At 43.0% G+C, this 18,964-nt stretch overlaps 1 protein-coding gene across 1 annotated transcript in view; it reads right to left on the bottom strand.

The window, feature by feature from the left end:
• The window catches only part of SLC5A1 (solute carrier family 5 member 1), a 110,911-nt gene that overhangs the window by 15,411 nt on the left and 76,536 nt on the right, over window positions 1-18,964 (bottom strand). The window contains exons 7-9 of the mRNA XM_033956554.1: window positions 7,761-7,841; window positions 6,250-6,482; window positions 4,431-4,566 (exon numbers count right to left, since the gene is read on the bottom strand). Coding sequence (XP_033812445.1) covers window positions 4,431-4,566; window positions 6,250-6,482; window positions 7,761-7,841 — 450 coding nt within the window. The remainder of the gene's footprint in view (window positions 1-4,430; window positions 4,567-6,249; window positions 6,483-7,760; window positions 7,842-18,964) is intronic.

Here is an 18,964-nt window from a genome sequence, read left to right as displayed (position 1 = left end):
TCGGGCCAGGAGGGAGCCCAAATCCTCCTGGCCACGGCGACCCCCTAACCCCACCCCGCACTACATTACGGGCAGGAGGGATCCCAGGCCCTCCTGCCCTCGACGCAAACCCCCTCCCCCCAATGACCGCCCCCCCCAAGAACCTCCGACCGCCCCCCCAGCCGACCCGCGACCCCCCTGGCGACCCCCACGACCCCCCCACCCCCCTTCCCCGTACCTTTGGTAGTTGGGCCAGAAGGGAGCCCAAACCCTCCTGGCCACGGCGACCCCCTAACCCCACCCCGCACTACATTACGGGCAGGAGGGATCCCAGGCCCTCCTGCCCTCGACGCAAACCCCCCTCCCCCCCAACGACCGCCCCCCCCAAGAACCTCCGACTGCCCCCCCAGCCGACCCGCGACCCCCCTGGCGACCCCCACGACCCCCCCACCCCCCTTCCCCGTACCTTTGGTAGTTGGCCGGACAGACGGGAGCCAAACCCGCCTGTCCGGCAGGCAGCCAACGAAGGAATGAGGCCGGATTGGCCCATCCATCCTAAAGCTCCGCCTACTGGTGGGGCCTAAGGCGCGTGGGCCAATCAGAATAGGCCCTGGAGCCTTAGGTCCCACCTGGGGGCGCGGCCTGAGGCACATGGTCGGGTTGGGCCCATGTGCCTCAGGCCGCGCCCCCAGGTGGGACCTAAGGCTCCAGGGCCTATTCTGATTGGCCCACGCGCCTTAGGCCCCACCAGTAGGCGGAGCTTTAGGATGGATGGGCCAATCCGGCCTCATTCCTTCGTTGGCTGCCTGCTGGACAGGCGGGTTTGGCTCCCGTCTGTCCAGCCAACTACCAAAGGTACGGGGAAGGGGGGTGGGGGGGTCGTGGGGGTCGCCAGGGGGATCGCGGGTCGGCTGGGGGGGCGGTCGGAGGTTCTTGGGGGGGGCGGTCGTTGGGGGGGAGGGGGGTTTGCGTCGAGGGCAGGAGGGCCTGGGATCCCTCCTGCCCGTAATGTAGTGCGGGGTGGGGTTAGGGGGTCGCCGTGGCCAGGAGGGTTTGGGCTCCCTTCTGGCCCAACTACCAAAGGTACGGGGAAGGGGGGTGGGGGGGTCGTGGGGGTCGCCAGGGGGGTCGCGGGTCGGCTGGGGGGGCGGTCGGAGGTTCTTGGGGGGGGCCGTCGTTGGGGGGGAGGGGGGTTTGCATCGAGGGCAGGAGGGCCTGGGATCCCTCCTGCCCGTAATGTAGTGCGGGGTGGGGTTAGGGGGTCGCCGTGGCCAGGAGGGTTTGGGCTCCCTTCTGGCCCGATATTGTCGGGAAGTCGGCGGTCCTTCGGGGTAGGGGTGCGAGTGGTCCTGCCGGGGGGGGGGGATGTATCGGACGTCGGGGAGTCGGCCGGGCAAGAGGGCTTGGGCTCCCTCTTGCTCCGATCGTGGATGCGGGTGCGGGTGGGAGCGCGTGCGAGCGGTCGTTCGGGGTGGGGGTGCGAGCGGTCCTGCTGGGGGGGGTGAATCGGGCGTCGGGCGGGGTGGGAACTATGTTTTAAAACTTTTGTATACCGCGCTCACGCATATAACGCGCGAGGGGTATGCGCGGTAGGTAAAAACGCGTATAACGCGCGCGTTATATGCGTGAAAATACGGTACAAACAATACAAAATATAGCCTTAAGACTCATCTACTCATTAAAAAAATATTCATAACATAACAGAAGCATACCACGACACACACTGGCTACCAATTCAAGGAAGAGTACACTTCAAATTCTACTGCCTACTATTCAAAGCGATTAATGGAGAAATCCCATCCTACTGGAACAACCGACTAACTCAATCCACCTCAACCAGACACAAGAGAACCCACTCACTATTCACATACCCACCAACCAAAAATGTCAAACGAAGAAAACTAATCTAATAGCCACCAAACCAGCAAAACTAGACAGGCAAATCATCAATCTGCTATCTTTGACCACAGACTACAAAACCTTCAAGAAAGAAACTAAAACCCTACTCTTCAAAAAATACATAAAACCTATATAATAAGACCAGTTCCTTCCCAAACTCCACCACCTCACTCTCTTACCCCTTTCAAATCTAAAAAGTTTTTAACTACCCAACATATATCACCTCAAGTTCCCAACAATCTCTTAGGTAATTCATATGTAATCCCTATGACAACTCTTAAGTAAAGCTACAATTCTTGTAACCTCCTGGTAAATCTTATGTAATCCGCCTTGAACCGCAAGGTAATGGCGGAATAGAAATCACTAATGTAATGTAAAAAAATCATCTCTCCCATTTCTATTGGCATGTGCACTCTTTTGTGGGTGTCGTTGACTTTTTTCTGTATATTTTGATTCCTTTCTGTATGCTGTACTTGCTCACATCTGTAAAAAAACAACACAAAGTTCTGCCAATGCACCCTACTCCTGCCAGGCAGCAGCCCCTGCTATTTGAGTACTGACACAGCTCTGCCAATGCACCTCAGTCCTGCCATGCAGCATTTATATTTTTGGTGCCTCTGTTGCCCTTGTCCAAAAGGACTCAAGGCAGTTTACAACATGAAAACACATTTTCAAAGTTCACCATCATATATATTAAGTACAGTAGCAAAAACATCAATAACAAAAAAAGAACTCACCTTTCCTCACCCTCTTTTTGCAATGGGTTGAGGCTAGTGACATTCAATATCATTTCTGCTGTACTCCCATCCTTGGTTGCTTCCAAAAGCATGGTCCACTTTAAAATAACCCCTCCCCCCCTTTTGGGAGCAGTGGCTCCCTCCTCCTGCATCCACAGAAGCTGGTAATAAATGGTTACCACTTCACAGATGGCATACATCTCTCCCCCAGTAAGACATCCAGAATCACATTCTATCCATTTTCTCTAAGGGGGGGACAAGTCCAGGACAAATGTCAGGAAGTTCTGCTTTACACAGCGAGTGGTGGACGCTTGGAATGCTCTCCCAAAGGAGGTTATTAAGGAATCCACTGTGCTAGGATTCAAAGGCAAATTAGATGCACATCTCCTTACGAGAGGCATAGAGGGATATGGGTGACTAAAACTACATCAGGTGTATACCTGACTGGGCCTCCGCGTGTGCGGATCGCCGGACTCGATGGACCATGGGTCTGATCCGGAGATGGCAGTTCTTATGTTCTTATGTTATGTTCTCCTGCAGCGAGCTGGATTTTCTCTGAGGTTTACAGTCTTCATAAGTGGTTGACATCATCTGATGGTGCCCAGGCCAGACAGAGAATGCTTTCAGAGCTTTCTAAAGTAGTACAATACACGAGTGGGATTTCCCACAGTTGCCACTCAATTCCACTTTTTTTTTCATGGAGCCTAAGTGGTTTACATTCAAGTACTCAAGTATTTATCCCTATCTGTCCCGGTGGGCTCACAATATGATTAACGTACCTGGGACAATGAAGTGTTAGTGACTTGCTCAGGGTCACAAGGAGCAGCGTTGGGTTTGAATCTGCAACTGGCTATCTCCTGCTGAATGTCCTATTCACTGAATTGGCCGGGAACCGGCATGACATAGCCAGTCACCGCCAATGTTCAGGTGGCTGGCGGGCTAAGACTTGTGGCTAGATAGGCCCACTTAAAAAGCAGTTCTGTCTTTCACCACTTTGCCTTAGCTGGCCAGCCACTGAAAATGGGCTTTGGCTGGCTAAATCTGAGGTGAATCTTGACCCGCATATACAATGCCAGTGGCTGGATACAGCTCTGGCATTGAATATCCAAGATCGCTGTAAACCGCAGGAGGTAGCCAGGCTGCATCCCACAGTCTGAATATCAGATCCATAGAATCTAACCCTAGGTTTTCTTTCCATGAGGTCTTTGTGGGAGTAGCATGTTTAAATTTGGTTTTGTTTGCTGGATCACCTCAGTTTAGCTCTTGTTTCTTTCAGTGATCTCATGGTTAGGGTTTCCAAATGTTTCTAAGTTTCCTCAATTTTTGGCATGGCCACAAGCTGCACCAGTTCAATGTATCAAGAGGCACATATTTTTAAGCAGCAGAAGCTTAATTCATATAGACCTTAGAACCTTGCTCTTGATTAACCTTTAAGATAAAGGTAGTGCAGGAAAATTATTAAATGAACTTTAAAAGACTTTGGCTCTTAAGTTTATCCAATCTATGAAGGAAACAGGCTTTACCTACTTATGAATATACTGTAAATCAAAGTGTTTTTGATTCACTTTCACCACTCTGAGTGACTCTGGACCGTGCCACACCCTCTCCTATGCCGGTACAGATTTAATAAATAAACCTTTATTTACAGGTCTCCTGTTCTTCAGACAGTTCCGCCAAATATTTTGTAATATAACAAGTAACCTGTCTATATTAATATGACTTTGTCTTTTTATGAAAAGATAGAATTAAAAATTGCTCTGGATAAGAAATTGGCAGCACGTCACTGATTCAGAACATGTATGAGACCAGACTCACCTGTATAAATAATGCGACTAATCATCCCAGGAAAAACCATTAGGAACATGGGCAGCAGCTTCAGATAGCCACACATGATGCATCCTGCTTTCACATGGGACATGTTCTTTGCCGAGAGGCAACGTTGCACAATAACCTGTCAATAGGACACAAAAAGGCTCATCCAGATCCAGATCTATATAATCCTGAGTGGAGTAGAACGGGTTCGAGTGGATCGATTTTTCACTCCGTCAAAAATTACAAAGACTAGGGGACACTCGATGAAGTTACAGAGAAATACTTTTAAAACCAATAGGAGGAAATTTTTTTCATTCAGAAAATAGTTAAACTCTGGAACGCATTGCCAGAGGTTGTGGTAAGAGCGGATAGCGTAGCTGGTTTTAAAAAAGGTTTGAACAATTTCCTGGAGGAAAAGTCTATATCTGTTATTGAGAAAGACATGCTTGCCCTGGATTGGTAGCATGGAATATTGCTACTCCTTTGGTTTTGGCCAGGTACTGGTGACCTGGATTAGCCACCGTGAGAATGGGCTACTGGGCTTGATGGACTATTGGTCTGACCCAGTAAAGCTATTCTTATGTTCTTATGTTCAATGATTCATCCAGATCCACACTTTTAAAAGCCTGAATGCTGAGATGCCCAAGTCTCGCTCATTAGCAGCGTGTCACACTTGTCTGAGGGCTTTCTCGCTCTAAGCCTTCCTCTCACTTATGATACCTCAGTTCACCTCAGCTTTCATGAGAGGAAAACTAGGAGAAGAAAAGCCAAGTGATTCCACCAGTAGGAAGAAATCTGAGCATACCTTCATGCACACTTTACCTCACCCGACCCCCTCCCTTTTCCCTGCACCTAGAAGCAGTGGTGTAGCGAGGGAGGTTGTCGCCCAGGGCAGTGGCGCCTGGCATCACCACACCATGCACCTCCCCACTCTTACCCGCCGCTTCAATGCCCCTCCCCCCCTTCCCCACTGCTTGAGCACCCCCCTGGCCTCGTGTATCTCTTGACATGTTCACCGGCCTCGGCTCCCTTCTGACGTCACGTTCTGGTCCCATGACCAGTATTACTACTACTATTTATTATTTCTATAGCGTTGAAAAGCATGCTCAGCGCTGTACATTTTAACATACCATAGACAGTCCCTGCTCAGAAGACCAGGACGTGATGACAAAAGGGAGCTGATGCCGGCGTACATTTAAAGAGGTACATGGAGGCGGAGAGGAGGAAAGGCACCAGCACCCCCCACAAAGATGGTGCCCGGGGTGATCCGCCCCCTCTTAATAAGCCACAGAATGCATGTACTGTGAAACTTATATACATACTGTTAGCCACTGAGAAGAAGACAATGTCAAGGAGAGAGAATTCCTTTGGCTCCAATCTGCCTAAATCCTTTTAGAGCCATCAAAGAGAAGGAAATATTATTTTATGTCACTACACTTACATTTTTCTATATTTATACCCCAGACACATCATCTGAAAAATCTAAGTGTCTGCCTTCAGTCTCATTCCTTGAGATGCTTCATTCTTGGCTTCTCTGTGGACACCCAGGAGCTTTGTATCCCGTTCCTCTTACATGCCCAGGAGATTTGCATTCCATCTATTACAAGCTCTGGATACCTAGAAGCCTTGTATTCCCTCCCATTACAGGCTATGGGCAACCAAGAACCTTGTATGTCTCCTTTTAGAAACTCTGGAAACCAGGAGCCCTGTACAGTATGTCCATTATTTACAAAGTTTACAACCACTAAACAGTTAGCAGCTACGTATGTATTCGTTCCTTCACAGGTTCTGCACACTTACGGCCATACATTTCTTGCATTACCTGGTCTGTGCACCAGTACCATGTGGCAAGGATGGTCAAACCGAAGACTAGGCCAGGCCAGGGCATGTCTCCTGTAATAGGATCTCGGAACAGGTGGAAGGAGTCTGGGCGTGGTGTATAGCATTTAGGATCAATAAGTATAGTCTCATTTCCTTGCATATAAAAGGTTGTATTCGGAATGGCATCCATGTATTTTTCCACAAACGCATTGTAGCCACCCACTTTAGTAAAGGCTGAAAAATGAACAGGAGAATGCTTAAAACCTCAAAGCATTTTCTTGTAAAGAAGCAAAAATGACATTGAAAGGTAACAGTAATGGACAGAAAAATCACTTTTACATTAAAAATATGAAGGCCCATTTTAGATGGACAAACAAACAGAAGAACATCTCACCTTCAGGGAAGAACATTCAAACAAAAAAGGCAAGGGTGGTGTCTTTTCAACCGATAATACCAGTAATTACCGGTTGAAAAGACACCACCTTTCGCCTTTTTTGCTTGACCATTTTAGATGGACACATTAATTTCAATGTCCACATTCTAAGTCATCATGTGTACGTTTCCGGTAGTAATTTTAGAAAAGGACCTGCCCAGGCATTTGTATGTAATAGCACATGCAATAGGAAGTTCTAAGTATAATCATAATATGGAAAACTCAGCAACTTACACATGTTACATAATATTTCTGAACTTACAAGTGCACGTCAGCACTTGCACATGAGTGGATCATGGCTCATGCATTTGAAATACCACCTTTCTGTGGTACAACCAAAGTGGTTTACATAGTATATACAGGTACCTTCTCTGTCCCTAGTGGGCTCATAATCTGTTTTTTGTACCTGGGGCAATGGAGAGCTAAGGCCTAGATGCACTAAAGTCAGCGATCGTCTAATGATTGTGGCTAAACTGGTTTTGACTGGTTTAGCAACGATCGCATTTGCCGACCTGATGCAGAAAACTACTCACCGTGTGGTTTTCTGCACGATCGCTCATTCTCCAACCTGGGAGGGGCCTTAAGCGCCTGAGCCAATCAGGCCTTAGGCTCCTCCCTCTGTATCCCAGTATACAGAGGGAGGAGCTTAAGGCCAGGGTTTTCAGGCCTACATTTCTGGTGCCTATCTTTGTTGTGAATCGTGCTTATGTGTCTAATACCGCTTCCGGCATTAGCCATGCTCATTATGGTGTTAAGCACCATAAAGTGCCTATGTAGGTGCAATTGTGGTGCCTATTAATTAGGTGCCAGTAGCTGCTTTAACTTTGCTGGGTTTTTTTGCTATTTTAAACAGCATTTGTCAATTAATATAGGCGTTGTTTCTAGAATTTCTCCCTCAGTGTACTATCTGTACCAAAATTCCAGGGCATGTCTTGGGGGTCTAAGGAGAAGTATTTATTTCATTTCGCATGCAGGCAGAGATGTATACATTCTGAAAAATGAGCTCCATGGAGCAAACTTTTGACAAATGCAGAGACTGCTTTTCCAGCAGTGAAGGTCTAGATTGAAACACTACTTACCAAATCCCATGAGAATAAATGATCCCACCAGCATGATAAAAGTCTGCAGGGTGTCGGTATAAATCACAGCAGCAAGACCCCCTAAGGGAAGCAAGAAACAAAAATAACAGCACATGCTCTTATTCAAATGTTTCTCCTCACCAATCACTCCCTTGCCTCACTTCCTCTCTTTCCCTTCTCATTATACCCTTCCTCTCTTCTTTTTTCCTGCCCCTCCCCAACTTCTCATTTTCCATGCATTTTAATATTCTTTTTTATTATTTGACAACACACTATTCTCAAAGGCATCAAAGTGGTTTCTAAGAAGACCTTCAGAAACAGAGGCTATGTCACATAGGCCCTGATTATATAAACGATGCCACACCCCCAGGTCCATGAGCACAGCTCTCAATCACCCACTAGGTGTCGTTTATAGAATCACACCTAGTGGCGCCTAAGCGTTCTTAAGCACCAGTAAGCATTAAAACCTTAGGCGCACTGACATTTAGGACAGCGTTTTCTTGGCCTAAATGAGTTTGCCTTAGTGAAACTACACCCAAAATCCGCCCCGAATCCACCCCTAACCATGTCTACTTACCGGTAGTTGCTTCAGCGTAGATGCCTACCTCAAAGTGGTAGGCATAGGGTTACCAGATTTTACGTCAGTAAAATCCAGACCTCCTAGATCCACCCCCAGGCCCACCCAGTTCCATCCATCCCCGTCCCGTTATGCCCAAGCTCCGCCCCCAGCCCCACCCCCGCTGCCTGTTTGGACAGGAAGGCATCCATGCATGCGCGGATGCAACGCGATGATATCACATGCATGCACATGTGTGCGGGACATCACCGCATTGCATCCGCGCATGTGTGGATGCCCCCTGCTGACGCGATTTCTTTTCAAAACCCGGACAAAGTGCCGGGTTTTGAAAAGCCATCTGGACCCCTCAAAAGGAAGCCATGTCCGGGGAAATCCAGACGTCTGGTAACCCTAGGTAGGCACCTACTGAGTCAGGCACTTACCAGCACTTATTAAGCCAATTACAAAATGTAAGTTAGGCACTTAGATTGGCTATTTATTTATTTATTTAAAAGACTTATAGCCTGTTTAGGCCAAAGTGGATTACAAAATACAAACAAACATAATCATATAAAACATATTTAAACATATTAATCAAATGTCTATTAATTACTTCACATCTTTTAATCAGTACTTCTTATTTATTCAAAAAGCTTTTATTTAAAAAAAAATGTTTTCAAAAGTTTTTTGAAGCTCTGTATATTAGTAATCATTCTCAAATTTCCAACCAGATTGTTTCATAAACTTTACTCCTGGCACTGATATAGCCGTAGCCAAAAAATATATATATATATATAAGGGGTAACAGAATTTAATCACTAGATTAATACTGTTGAGTGACTAAAGAGCAATGTTTGAATAAAGGAAAGTCACTTCATTCGAGGTCACTTCATGAAAACCAATCATGAAATTTAAACATTGTACTTATCAATACATATATCGTATGAAACTCTGCTCAGAGACATGAAGGCGAAGTATTCTGCCTCACCACCCAATCATTGCAGTGTTCAAACGAATTTACTCCAGGTTTAAATTTAACTGTTGTTCTGCTAGCTATTACAGCTATGCTTAACTTTTATAATAACTGTAAAGTTCTGAAAAAATCTTTCACTTAGCTTAGGAAAAGTACTTGCCTTCATGTCTCTGAGCAGAGTTTCATACGATATATGTATTGATAAGTACAATGTTTAAATTTCATGATTGGTTTTCATGAAGTGACCTCGAATGAAGTGACTTTCCTTTATTCAAACGTAGCCCTTGTTCTGGCATATTTCACTTCCTGTATCCCATCCAAAGATAAGTGCATTGGGGCATATTCTATAAAAGGCACCTTAAGTTAGGTGCCAGTCGGTGCCTTACCAGCGCCTAACTTAGGGGTCCTTTTACTAAGGTGCGCTAGCCGTTTTAGTGCATGCTAAAAATTAGCGCACGCTAAATGCTAACCTGCACCAACACGTCTATAGGATATAATGGATGCATTCAAACCTGTTAGCGTTTAGCACACGCTAACTTTTAGCGCGTGCTAAAATGGCTAGCGCCTTAGTAAAAGGACCCTTTAATTGGCAAAGCCTTAAAAAAAACTATTTAAAAAATCATTTTTAATCATTTTTATGGTTAAACTCCAAGATTCAAGTGGGTGGTGCTGGGATCGCCTGGAAGAATTGGATGCAGGCAGGTATTCGAACATTGGATGATGTTATATCTAATGAGAAACTGCTGGAATTTTCCCGACTGCAACAATCATTTGGCATTTTGAAATCTCAACAGTACAGGCGGCTGCAGTTGAAGCAGGCCATTCGGAGTGGGTTCCCTGAATGGAAAAATTTTAAAACTTATTATAGCCTACAGATCCTTTGCTACCAGACAAATTTAGTAGGACATCAGGCTGCCCAGTGGTATAAATTAATTTCTGAATTTTTGAATAGAAAACCTAAAAATAGTCTCAGAGATATTTGGAGCATCGAGATTAAGCAGTCTATTTCTCTATCTCGTTGGCCACAAATTTGGACTTGGAGGCTGAAATGCACAGCGTCAGCATCTATGAGGCAAGCATGGTTATTTTTATTACATAGGATTTTCTGGACTCCAGTTCGTTTGCAAAAATTAGATAGTTCCAAATCTAATAGATGCTGGCACTGTCATGCTGATATAAGGACTTTAGATCATCTGTTATTTTTTTTGTCCACTGATATTTAGTTTCTGGAAATCAATTTGGGGACAAATAAATATTGTTTTAGAATTGGATATTCCATTAACATACAAAGCAATAATTTGTGGTTGTTATGCCAGTTATGCCCCAGCATATTACTGATAATTTTGTTTATGTATTCTCAAGTCTGCTGACCCAGCATATTACTGATAAGTTTGTTTACTAATATGTATTCTCAAATCTGCTGACCTGAACTCCTGACCCCCAAGACCAGATGGTCTCTACAATAACATTGCTTATTGTAGATCCTAACCTCTTTGATCTGACTTCTTTGATCACACCAAAAGGACAGATGGCCTCTGTAACACCTTCTTGATAGCATCAAAGAGACAGTGCAACACCTATCCTGACTTCCTTTATTTGAATGACAACTGGATACAACACCTCCTTGCCGCTCAAATAACCTCAGTAAAGACAGATGGGAAACTACATCAAAAAGAAAGGGACAGTAAACATCCTAACCTCCTTGATCTTCAAAGGGACAGTGAAACTAGTCTCATGGGAAAACAATTTCTGCAAACACCTCCTTCTGACATCCTGACCTGGGTATTGTCAAAACACAGAACCAAAGAGCAGGACTAATTGTAACAGCAGGACCAGCTGTTTATGCTTTTACTATGAACTCCGCAGTGTACATCCTATATAAGACCGGGATTCTGACCCTGACAGTAGAATCCATGACGGTTGGCCACGTCTCACGGGACAGTCCTTTGGTCTTTCCATCCATCTATTGTAGGGGTTCACAATAGTGAGGATGGGGTCTGGGGTCAAGGTGAGGATAATTTATATTTAATTCTTATATGTGTATAATAAAGTGTTATTGTTTATGCTTTATATTGTCTGGGTGCTTTCCTGAGTGTTACTGATCATTCCACCTGTCAGAAATTAGTGGCAGAACAAATTGGTACCAGAAGTGGGGTAATCATGTGGTCAGGAAAGTTAACTAGAAAACAAGGGGTGGAGGAGCAGGCTCCCAATCCCTCCATTCCAAATGGGAATGAAATTATGGGAAAATTAATGGCCACTGAGTGGTCTGTAGAAGCAGGATTGTGTGAATCCTGTACTTTTGGAAGTGGGGATCCACATGAATTATGTGCCTCCTTACAAAAGGTGAAAATCTCAAAAGGAGAAGAGCAAGAAGTAATTTCTAGACAAGGAAGGATGATTTTGTCAGACTGGAGGAATTTGCATGAAGCTAAACAGGAATTACAATTGAAATCAGGAGAGCTGGAAAAGAATAGGTGTAATCAACTGCATGCCTTTGGAATGCTGCAATGTCAGAATAAGTTGTTAATGGATAAGGCCGTGCGATATGCACAATATAAATACAAAAAACGGAGGCGGAAAGTGAGTTACAGAAAAGTTAAAATCTTAAATTATCATCTGCCGGATAATTGGAATCCAAACAAACGGGATGGGGAAATTTGTGATTCAAATTTTAATAACAGTAAGGAGGATATATGTATTGAAGGAACGCAGGCAGATAGTTCAGAAGCAAAGCCAGTGAGGAGAAATGATGTTGTGGAAGACTTTACTCAGCACGAAGTCATGGATACGATGGCACGCTTTACACAGCAGCCTGGGGAACCACTAATGCCATGGGTAATTCGGGTACAGGAGATGGGCGCAGCAGGGATTATGTGGGATGCCACAGATGCCCCTAAATTTGTTCAAATTAGTCAAGAAATAGCAGTACAAAATGCGTTACGGGAGGATCCTTATCCTGCAAAAAATGCCCAATGGTCTTTATTAGAAATAATTAGTAGGGGTGACACGAGGCGATATCCACTTGAATCTGATTGGCCCTCAAATGATAAGATTTGGTATACATTAAAAGATGCTCAAATGAGAATTAAGGAGGAGTCTATGAAGGCAGCCTTAGTAATAGGTCACGCTGACACATATATGTCATTACCTTTTACTGAGTCCATGAGAAATAAAATGATTAAGTATGCTGCACCAGCATACAAACAGGTAAAGATAACTTTGTTGATCAATCAAATAGACAGGACTATTTTGGAAGCCTTAGAAGCGATCCGACAGTTAGGAGATCGGGGGGACTGGGGACCTCAAAATACTTTTGATAAAAAGAGAACAGGACAATCCAATTCAAACAGGGCTAAGCGGGTGTCTCGGAGGAATATGTTTTTGGCATTAATAAAAGATGGTGTAAAGAGGGAAGAAATAGATGGAAAAAATACAAGGACATTATGGGGAATGTATAAAAGTAGAGGACTGGGAAAGAAATCTATGCCTCAAGCACACGTAAACAAAGGAGAGAGGGTGCCAACGGCTCCCCCTGAGGAAACTGCTTCCATTCTTTATCCTGATTTAAAAGGGTGGAAGTGTTGGGAGAATCAATAATGTGAATGCCGAGCCTCAGTGTGTGCCTGGACCAAATTAGAACAGTGTCCGCAGGTAGAGATAAATATTTAGTAGTAACCTGGGGAGCAACAGGTACAAGCTGTAGCGAGCCTCAGTGTGTGCCTGGACCAAATTAGAACAGTGTCCGCAGGTAGAGATAAATATTTAGTAGTAACCTGGGGAGCAACAGGTACAAGCTGTAGTGTACGCTGGGGTGTAGGAATATAAATATCAGGATTGGGAGGAAAATTATACAAGCAGGAAGAAAAAATTTTACAAATTTTAAAATTGGACAATTACCAATATGGGATTAATCTATGGGATTCCTTGCCAGATATCCAAAAAAGGGTTAACATGACAGCTTGCATTTTTACTATCCCTATAGTGGAGCAAAAATACTTACAGATGCCTAGATGTGATAGAGAAAGCTAAACTGTAGAAATATTGCTAAGTGACCTTTATAATGTATAAAGTTTTGTTAGATAGTATAAGGAAGTTGCACTCCAAGTAATTTTGCAAATGTGTCTTTTACCTAAAACACTAATATTGTGAACCACTGTAACTGCACATAAACCTCTCTTGTATATTTTATAGATTAAAAATTCCCTGCGTGCATTCTCTTACGATTGAGTGACAGAGCTTTGAAATGGAAGAAAATAGAAAAGAAGACCAGTAAAACTATATAGAGCAATTAACTTAAGTTTCTATCTCTCTCTTTCTTTTAGAAGCTTATTATCTAAGACATGGTCCGGAGAACCAATTTCACTGTGCCACATTTAAAATACTTCCAGCAATGTGACCTGATAGTGGGAATCCAATGGATACCACATTTGTTTGTGTCTCTTTTGATTAATAGTGTGCTTATTTACAGATTAAATTCAACCCTGAATCATTACTGATGGAAGAAAGCATGCCGGAGCTCTGTGTTTGTCTGTTTCTGTTATGTGTTGTCTGTTCTAGCTTATGGGGTACCCCAACATTGCACATTGGCCATTTCCAGAGTTTATTCCACCCCTTCTATTAGTCCAAATGGTACCATATCCCTTTCCAAAAAAGATTCCCCCACATACCAGAAAGTATCTTATGAAGACCATGCTCACAATGATTTTATGCTATGGCTCACAGGTAATAGAGGCCATCAGCGTGCCAGATTTTGGGAATAAAGGGGACGCCCATGTGGAATCCCTACGTGGGTCAGGGCAAAGGGTCTATAGAGTGGGCAGACTTGATGGGCCTTGGCCCTTTTCTGCCGTCATCTTTCTATGTTTCTATACAGCCCAATGATAATTTAGTTAGGGGTTATATTATAAAAGGATATCTGAAGAGAAATAATTAGAAAGCTTTATACCTGGTAAAATGGTGTTCAACTTACCAGGTATAAACAGTGCAGTGCACATAAATGACATAAGTTATTTTAGTATCACATTCTGTACGTGTGTATGGTCTCTCTTAAATGACATAATTATGTCCAGAACATAAAAAGGTATATTTTCTGAATGTCCTACAGAATACCTTTAAGTGCATTAGTGTTGTTTCTCTTATCTCACACAAATACTACCTTACACACAAGTATTGTGTCAAATGTTATCACATTCTGTACGTGTGTATGGTCTCTCTTAAATGACATAATAATTATGTCCAGAACATAAAAAGGTATATTTTCTGAATGTCCTACAGAATACCTTTAAGTGCATTAGTGTTGTTTCTCTTATCTCACACAAATACTACTTTACACACAAGTATTGTGTCACATGTTATCACCTTCTGTACATAAAGTGGTTTTTCTCCTTTTTCTCTTATACTCTCTTTTACCACTAGGGGGGTTTAATGTAATTAAAGCATTGAAGATAAACAATCATGAGGAAATATTTTCCTTGAAAAATCACGTACTGGGAAATGTTATTCCATATAGACTTTCATCCTTTTGTGATAAAATTGGTCAGCTCTGCTCTCTCATTCTGATGATTTGGCTAACATGCTGGGTTAAGAGAAAATTTCACCAGACCGAGAAGATGAAGACGCAACCAGATATACAGTGCCGTGCCATGAGGCTGTTATGTGGCACCAACTGGGGAATAGAAGTGAGCCTATATCCTGCCACTTCACATTAGGGCTGGTCTCTGGAGGTGGGGCCTGAAACTTACATGAGTGAAGGCATGTGAGTGGCATAGCAAGCCTATTGAAACCGGAGCATAGCCAGACCCTAACCAAAGATGCTAAGAAAAATGGGATACCAGATAACTGCGGTGATCGATGGTGAATATGAAGCTACCCTAAATGTATGCCATGAGTAAGAGCACAAATATAATATTAATAAGATTATTAATTTTCATGATTCCCAATACGTGATACTTTCAAGTGAAAGGCCTAATTAGCAAGAAATATTAGGGAATGCAAGGACACCAGGTTTAGCACATAAGGAAATAAATTATGAAGGGAAAATTAATTTTCCCATTTTACCTTTGCTTAAAAGTAGAATAGATACTATTGTTTCTGAAATACTGGCTGGCAAAGAAGCATATTTTGGCTCCAGAGTAGCAGATGTATTTAGAAGGGAAGGTGAATGGGTGACAAATACTGTACATAATTATGAACTAACGCTATGATATGATCAGTTAATGTTACATGTCGTTAATGATATCACAAAGAATTAACTTTATCGCATTGATTTAAAAACCACATCACATTCTGTCCCTTAGATAGAAAATGGTGTAAATTTTGAAATGAAACAATGTGTCCTTAGTACTGTTGAACTTGTGATTCCTGCTAGTCAAGCTCCCTTTTCAGTATGTTTACAGAATGTTAATGTGTTGCAGTGAGCAACTGAATTTTGAAATAATAACTTGCATTCTGTGGCAGATCATATTGAAGCTACCACTGCACTCCATGGGTGGGATGCTATTACTAGAGGCTGTGATATGGCACAAAAGGTGTTTAGCTATTAGGAGGACTTTTTATGGGAACAGACTTAAGAATCCAAGGGTGGAATGTTATGCCAGTTATGCCCCAGCATATTACTGATAATTTTGTTTATGTATTCTCAAGTCTGCTGACCCAGCATATTACTGATAAGTTTGTTTACTAATATGTATTCTCAAATCTGCTGACCTGAACTCCTGACCCCCAAGACCAGATGGTCTCTACAATAACATTGCTTATTGTAGATCCTAACCTCTTTGATCTGACTTCTTTGATCACACCAAAAGGACAGATGGCCTCTGTAACACCTTCTTGATAGCATCAAAGAGACAGTGCAACACCTATCCTGACTTCCTTTATTTGAATGACAACTGGATACAACACCTCCTTGCCGCTCAAATAACCTCAGTAAAGACAGATGGGAAACTACATCAAAAAGAAAGGGACAGTAAACATCCTAACCTCCTTGATCTTCAAAGGGACAGTGAAACCAGTCTCATGGGAAAACAATTTCTGCAAACACCTCCTTCTGACATCCTGACCTGGGTATTGTCAAAACACAGAACCAAAGAGCAGGACTAATTGTAACAGCAGGACCAGCTGTTTATGCTTTTACTATGAACTCCGCAGTGTACATCCTATATAAGACCGGGATTCTGACCCTGACAGTAGAATCCATGACGGTTGGCCACGTCTCACGGGACAGTCCTTTGGTCTTTCCATCCATCTATTGTAGGGGTTCACAATAGTGAGGATGGGGTCTGGGGTCAAGGTGAGGATAATTTATATTTAATTCTTATATGTGTATAATAAAGTGTTATTGTTTATGCTTTATATTGTCTGGGTGCTTTCCTGAGTGTTACTGATCATTCCACCTGTCAGAAATTAGTGGCAGAACAGTGGTACTATGTTACATGTTAAACCATCCCTTGATAAATTTAAAAGCCGTCTTTTCTTGGTTTTGACTGGAATAGCTGTTCAAATGATCACGAAAAATTGGAAAAGCCATGATAGATTAAACTATACATTTTGGTGGACAAATGTATGTAATACATATAAATATGAAAGAATGAACGCAGAATGTTTGGGGGTCTAGTGTTTTATTTAACAAAATATGGAGTCCATTGGCTTTATTTGCTGCTTCACATTAAGAGTTAATGTATTATTCTCTGAGTTTTTTCATTACACATCTGGGATGGGAGGGGGGTAAGGGAGGGAAAGGTAGTGGAAAAATGGATATTAAATCTTCATATTAATGTAATAAAGTTGTTTTGTATTATTAATAATTGATAGAAGGGGTAGTTATGATTCTATATACTAATTGTATGAAATGGTGTATTCTCTGTAATATTTTGCTATATTCAATCAAACGTAATACACTGTTGTAATTTATAAAATAATAAAATTTTTGCAAAAAAAAATAAAAAATCATTTTAAAAATGTAGGCGCCTTAGAACACCTAAGGTGAAAGGAGGCATGGTTAACTCTGGAAACGACCTCAGGCATTCTTAGGCTGCAATAATATCCAGTCAGCTGTTGGTTTCTAGTAACTTGTCTGAGCTTCTATTCATGTAGACCAGTGGTTTTAAATCCAGTCCTTAGGGACCACTTGACCAGTCAGGTTTTCAGGATACCCACAATGAATATGCATGAGAGATGTTTGCATGCAACAGACGATGTGTTTTCCGTATGTGCAGCTTTGGAGCATATATGGAAGCATGATACGGGGGAAGCTGTTGATGAGGAGGAATAGATGCTCTTTGGGACAAGGGTTTGCAGACCAACTCTTTCTGCTTCTGTGATTCAATCTTTATTTTGTTGTAGCTCATCAAGCACTTTGGACACCATATAAAGTGTCTAAGTTGTCGAGGAGTGGTACTAACAAGTGTTTGCCCTGTCATATAGAGGTGGGAACTTTTAAACATATGTCATATATCTGCATCAATGTGCAACAGTTTGAGATTAGCATGTGGATAAGAATTGAAAATATTTTTCAATTTAAGGTGCCATTTACTTATAAGCTCATACTCTTGCGGTCTGTGGCTTTACCCATAATCTTGCATAAATCTGAAGCAAAGTTGTTCGATATATTAATGGGGTTAGCAATACAACATATTTTAACTGAATGGAAGAATAGTTCTGTATTATCTGAGACTGCATGGTAGAATGTTGTTTGTTTAATTCGGAAGTACGAAGTAGCAGCTGCTGTAAAAAAAGTGTAACTTAATTCATTTTCGAGGGGTTTCGGGATTGATGGGTTTGTATTGTCAGTCTGCTGAATAAACTAGGGATCTGACTTTACGGATGTTATAATGGATAGAGGGCTATCCTTGTATTATTGTATGTTGATGCTGTTGTCTAAAATTCAATAAAAAATTTGAACAAGAGGATGTGCATGCTAATAAATCTCATGCATATTCATTGTGGATATCCTCAGTGGTGTAGTAAGGGTGAGTGGCCCCTGGGCGGTGGCACCCCCCCTGCCCTCTTCCCCCCCCTACCACACGCATGCCCCCTTCCCCCAGAGGTACCCAAAAGGTCGATCACAATAGACAAGTAGCCTTCCTCCCCCCCATCATCAATTTTGACATCGGAGAGGAAGTTCTGGGCCAGCCAATCGCTGCCTGGCTGGCCTGGAACTTTCTCTCCAACGTCAGAATTGACGTCAGGGGAAAGGCTTGTGGGCCCGGCACTTGTACGCGCCTGGCCTGGCGTTGGGGAAGCAGGGAGAAATCGGCAGTGGTGGCTTGGGGGGGGAGAAAGAAAGACAGACAGAAAGAAAGAAAGGGGGGCAGGGAGAGAGAAAGAAAGACAGACAGAAAGAAAGAAGGGGGCAGGGAGAGAAAGAGAAAGAAAGAAAGGGGAGGGGAGGGGCAGGGAAAGAGGAAGAAAAAGTTGGACTCATGGAAGGACAGAGAGAGATGTTAGTTGGGGAATAGAATAAGGTTTGGAGGAGAGGAAGCATACATGAGGCAGAAATAAATAAATATTGGATTTACAGTAAGAAGAAGGAAGTGCAATCAGAGACTCATGAACTCACCAGACAGCAAAGGTAAGAAAAATGATTTTATTTTAAATTTAATGATCAAAATGTGCACTATGGCCCCCCTTTTACTAAACCGCAATAGCATTTTATAGCGCAGGGAGCCTATGAGC

Source organism: Geotrypetes seraphini, chromosome 8, assembly GCF_902459505.1.
Source record: "Geotrypetes seraphini chromosome 8, aGeoSer1.1, whole genome shotgun sequence".
Taxonomy (NCBI): Eukaryota; Metazoa; Chordata; class Amphibia; order Gymnophiona; family Dermophiidae; genus Geotrypetes; species Geotrypetes seraphini.
Note: the sequence above shows the minus strand (reverse complement) of the source record. Positions and strands in the feature narration are given on the sequence as shown.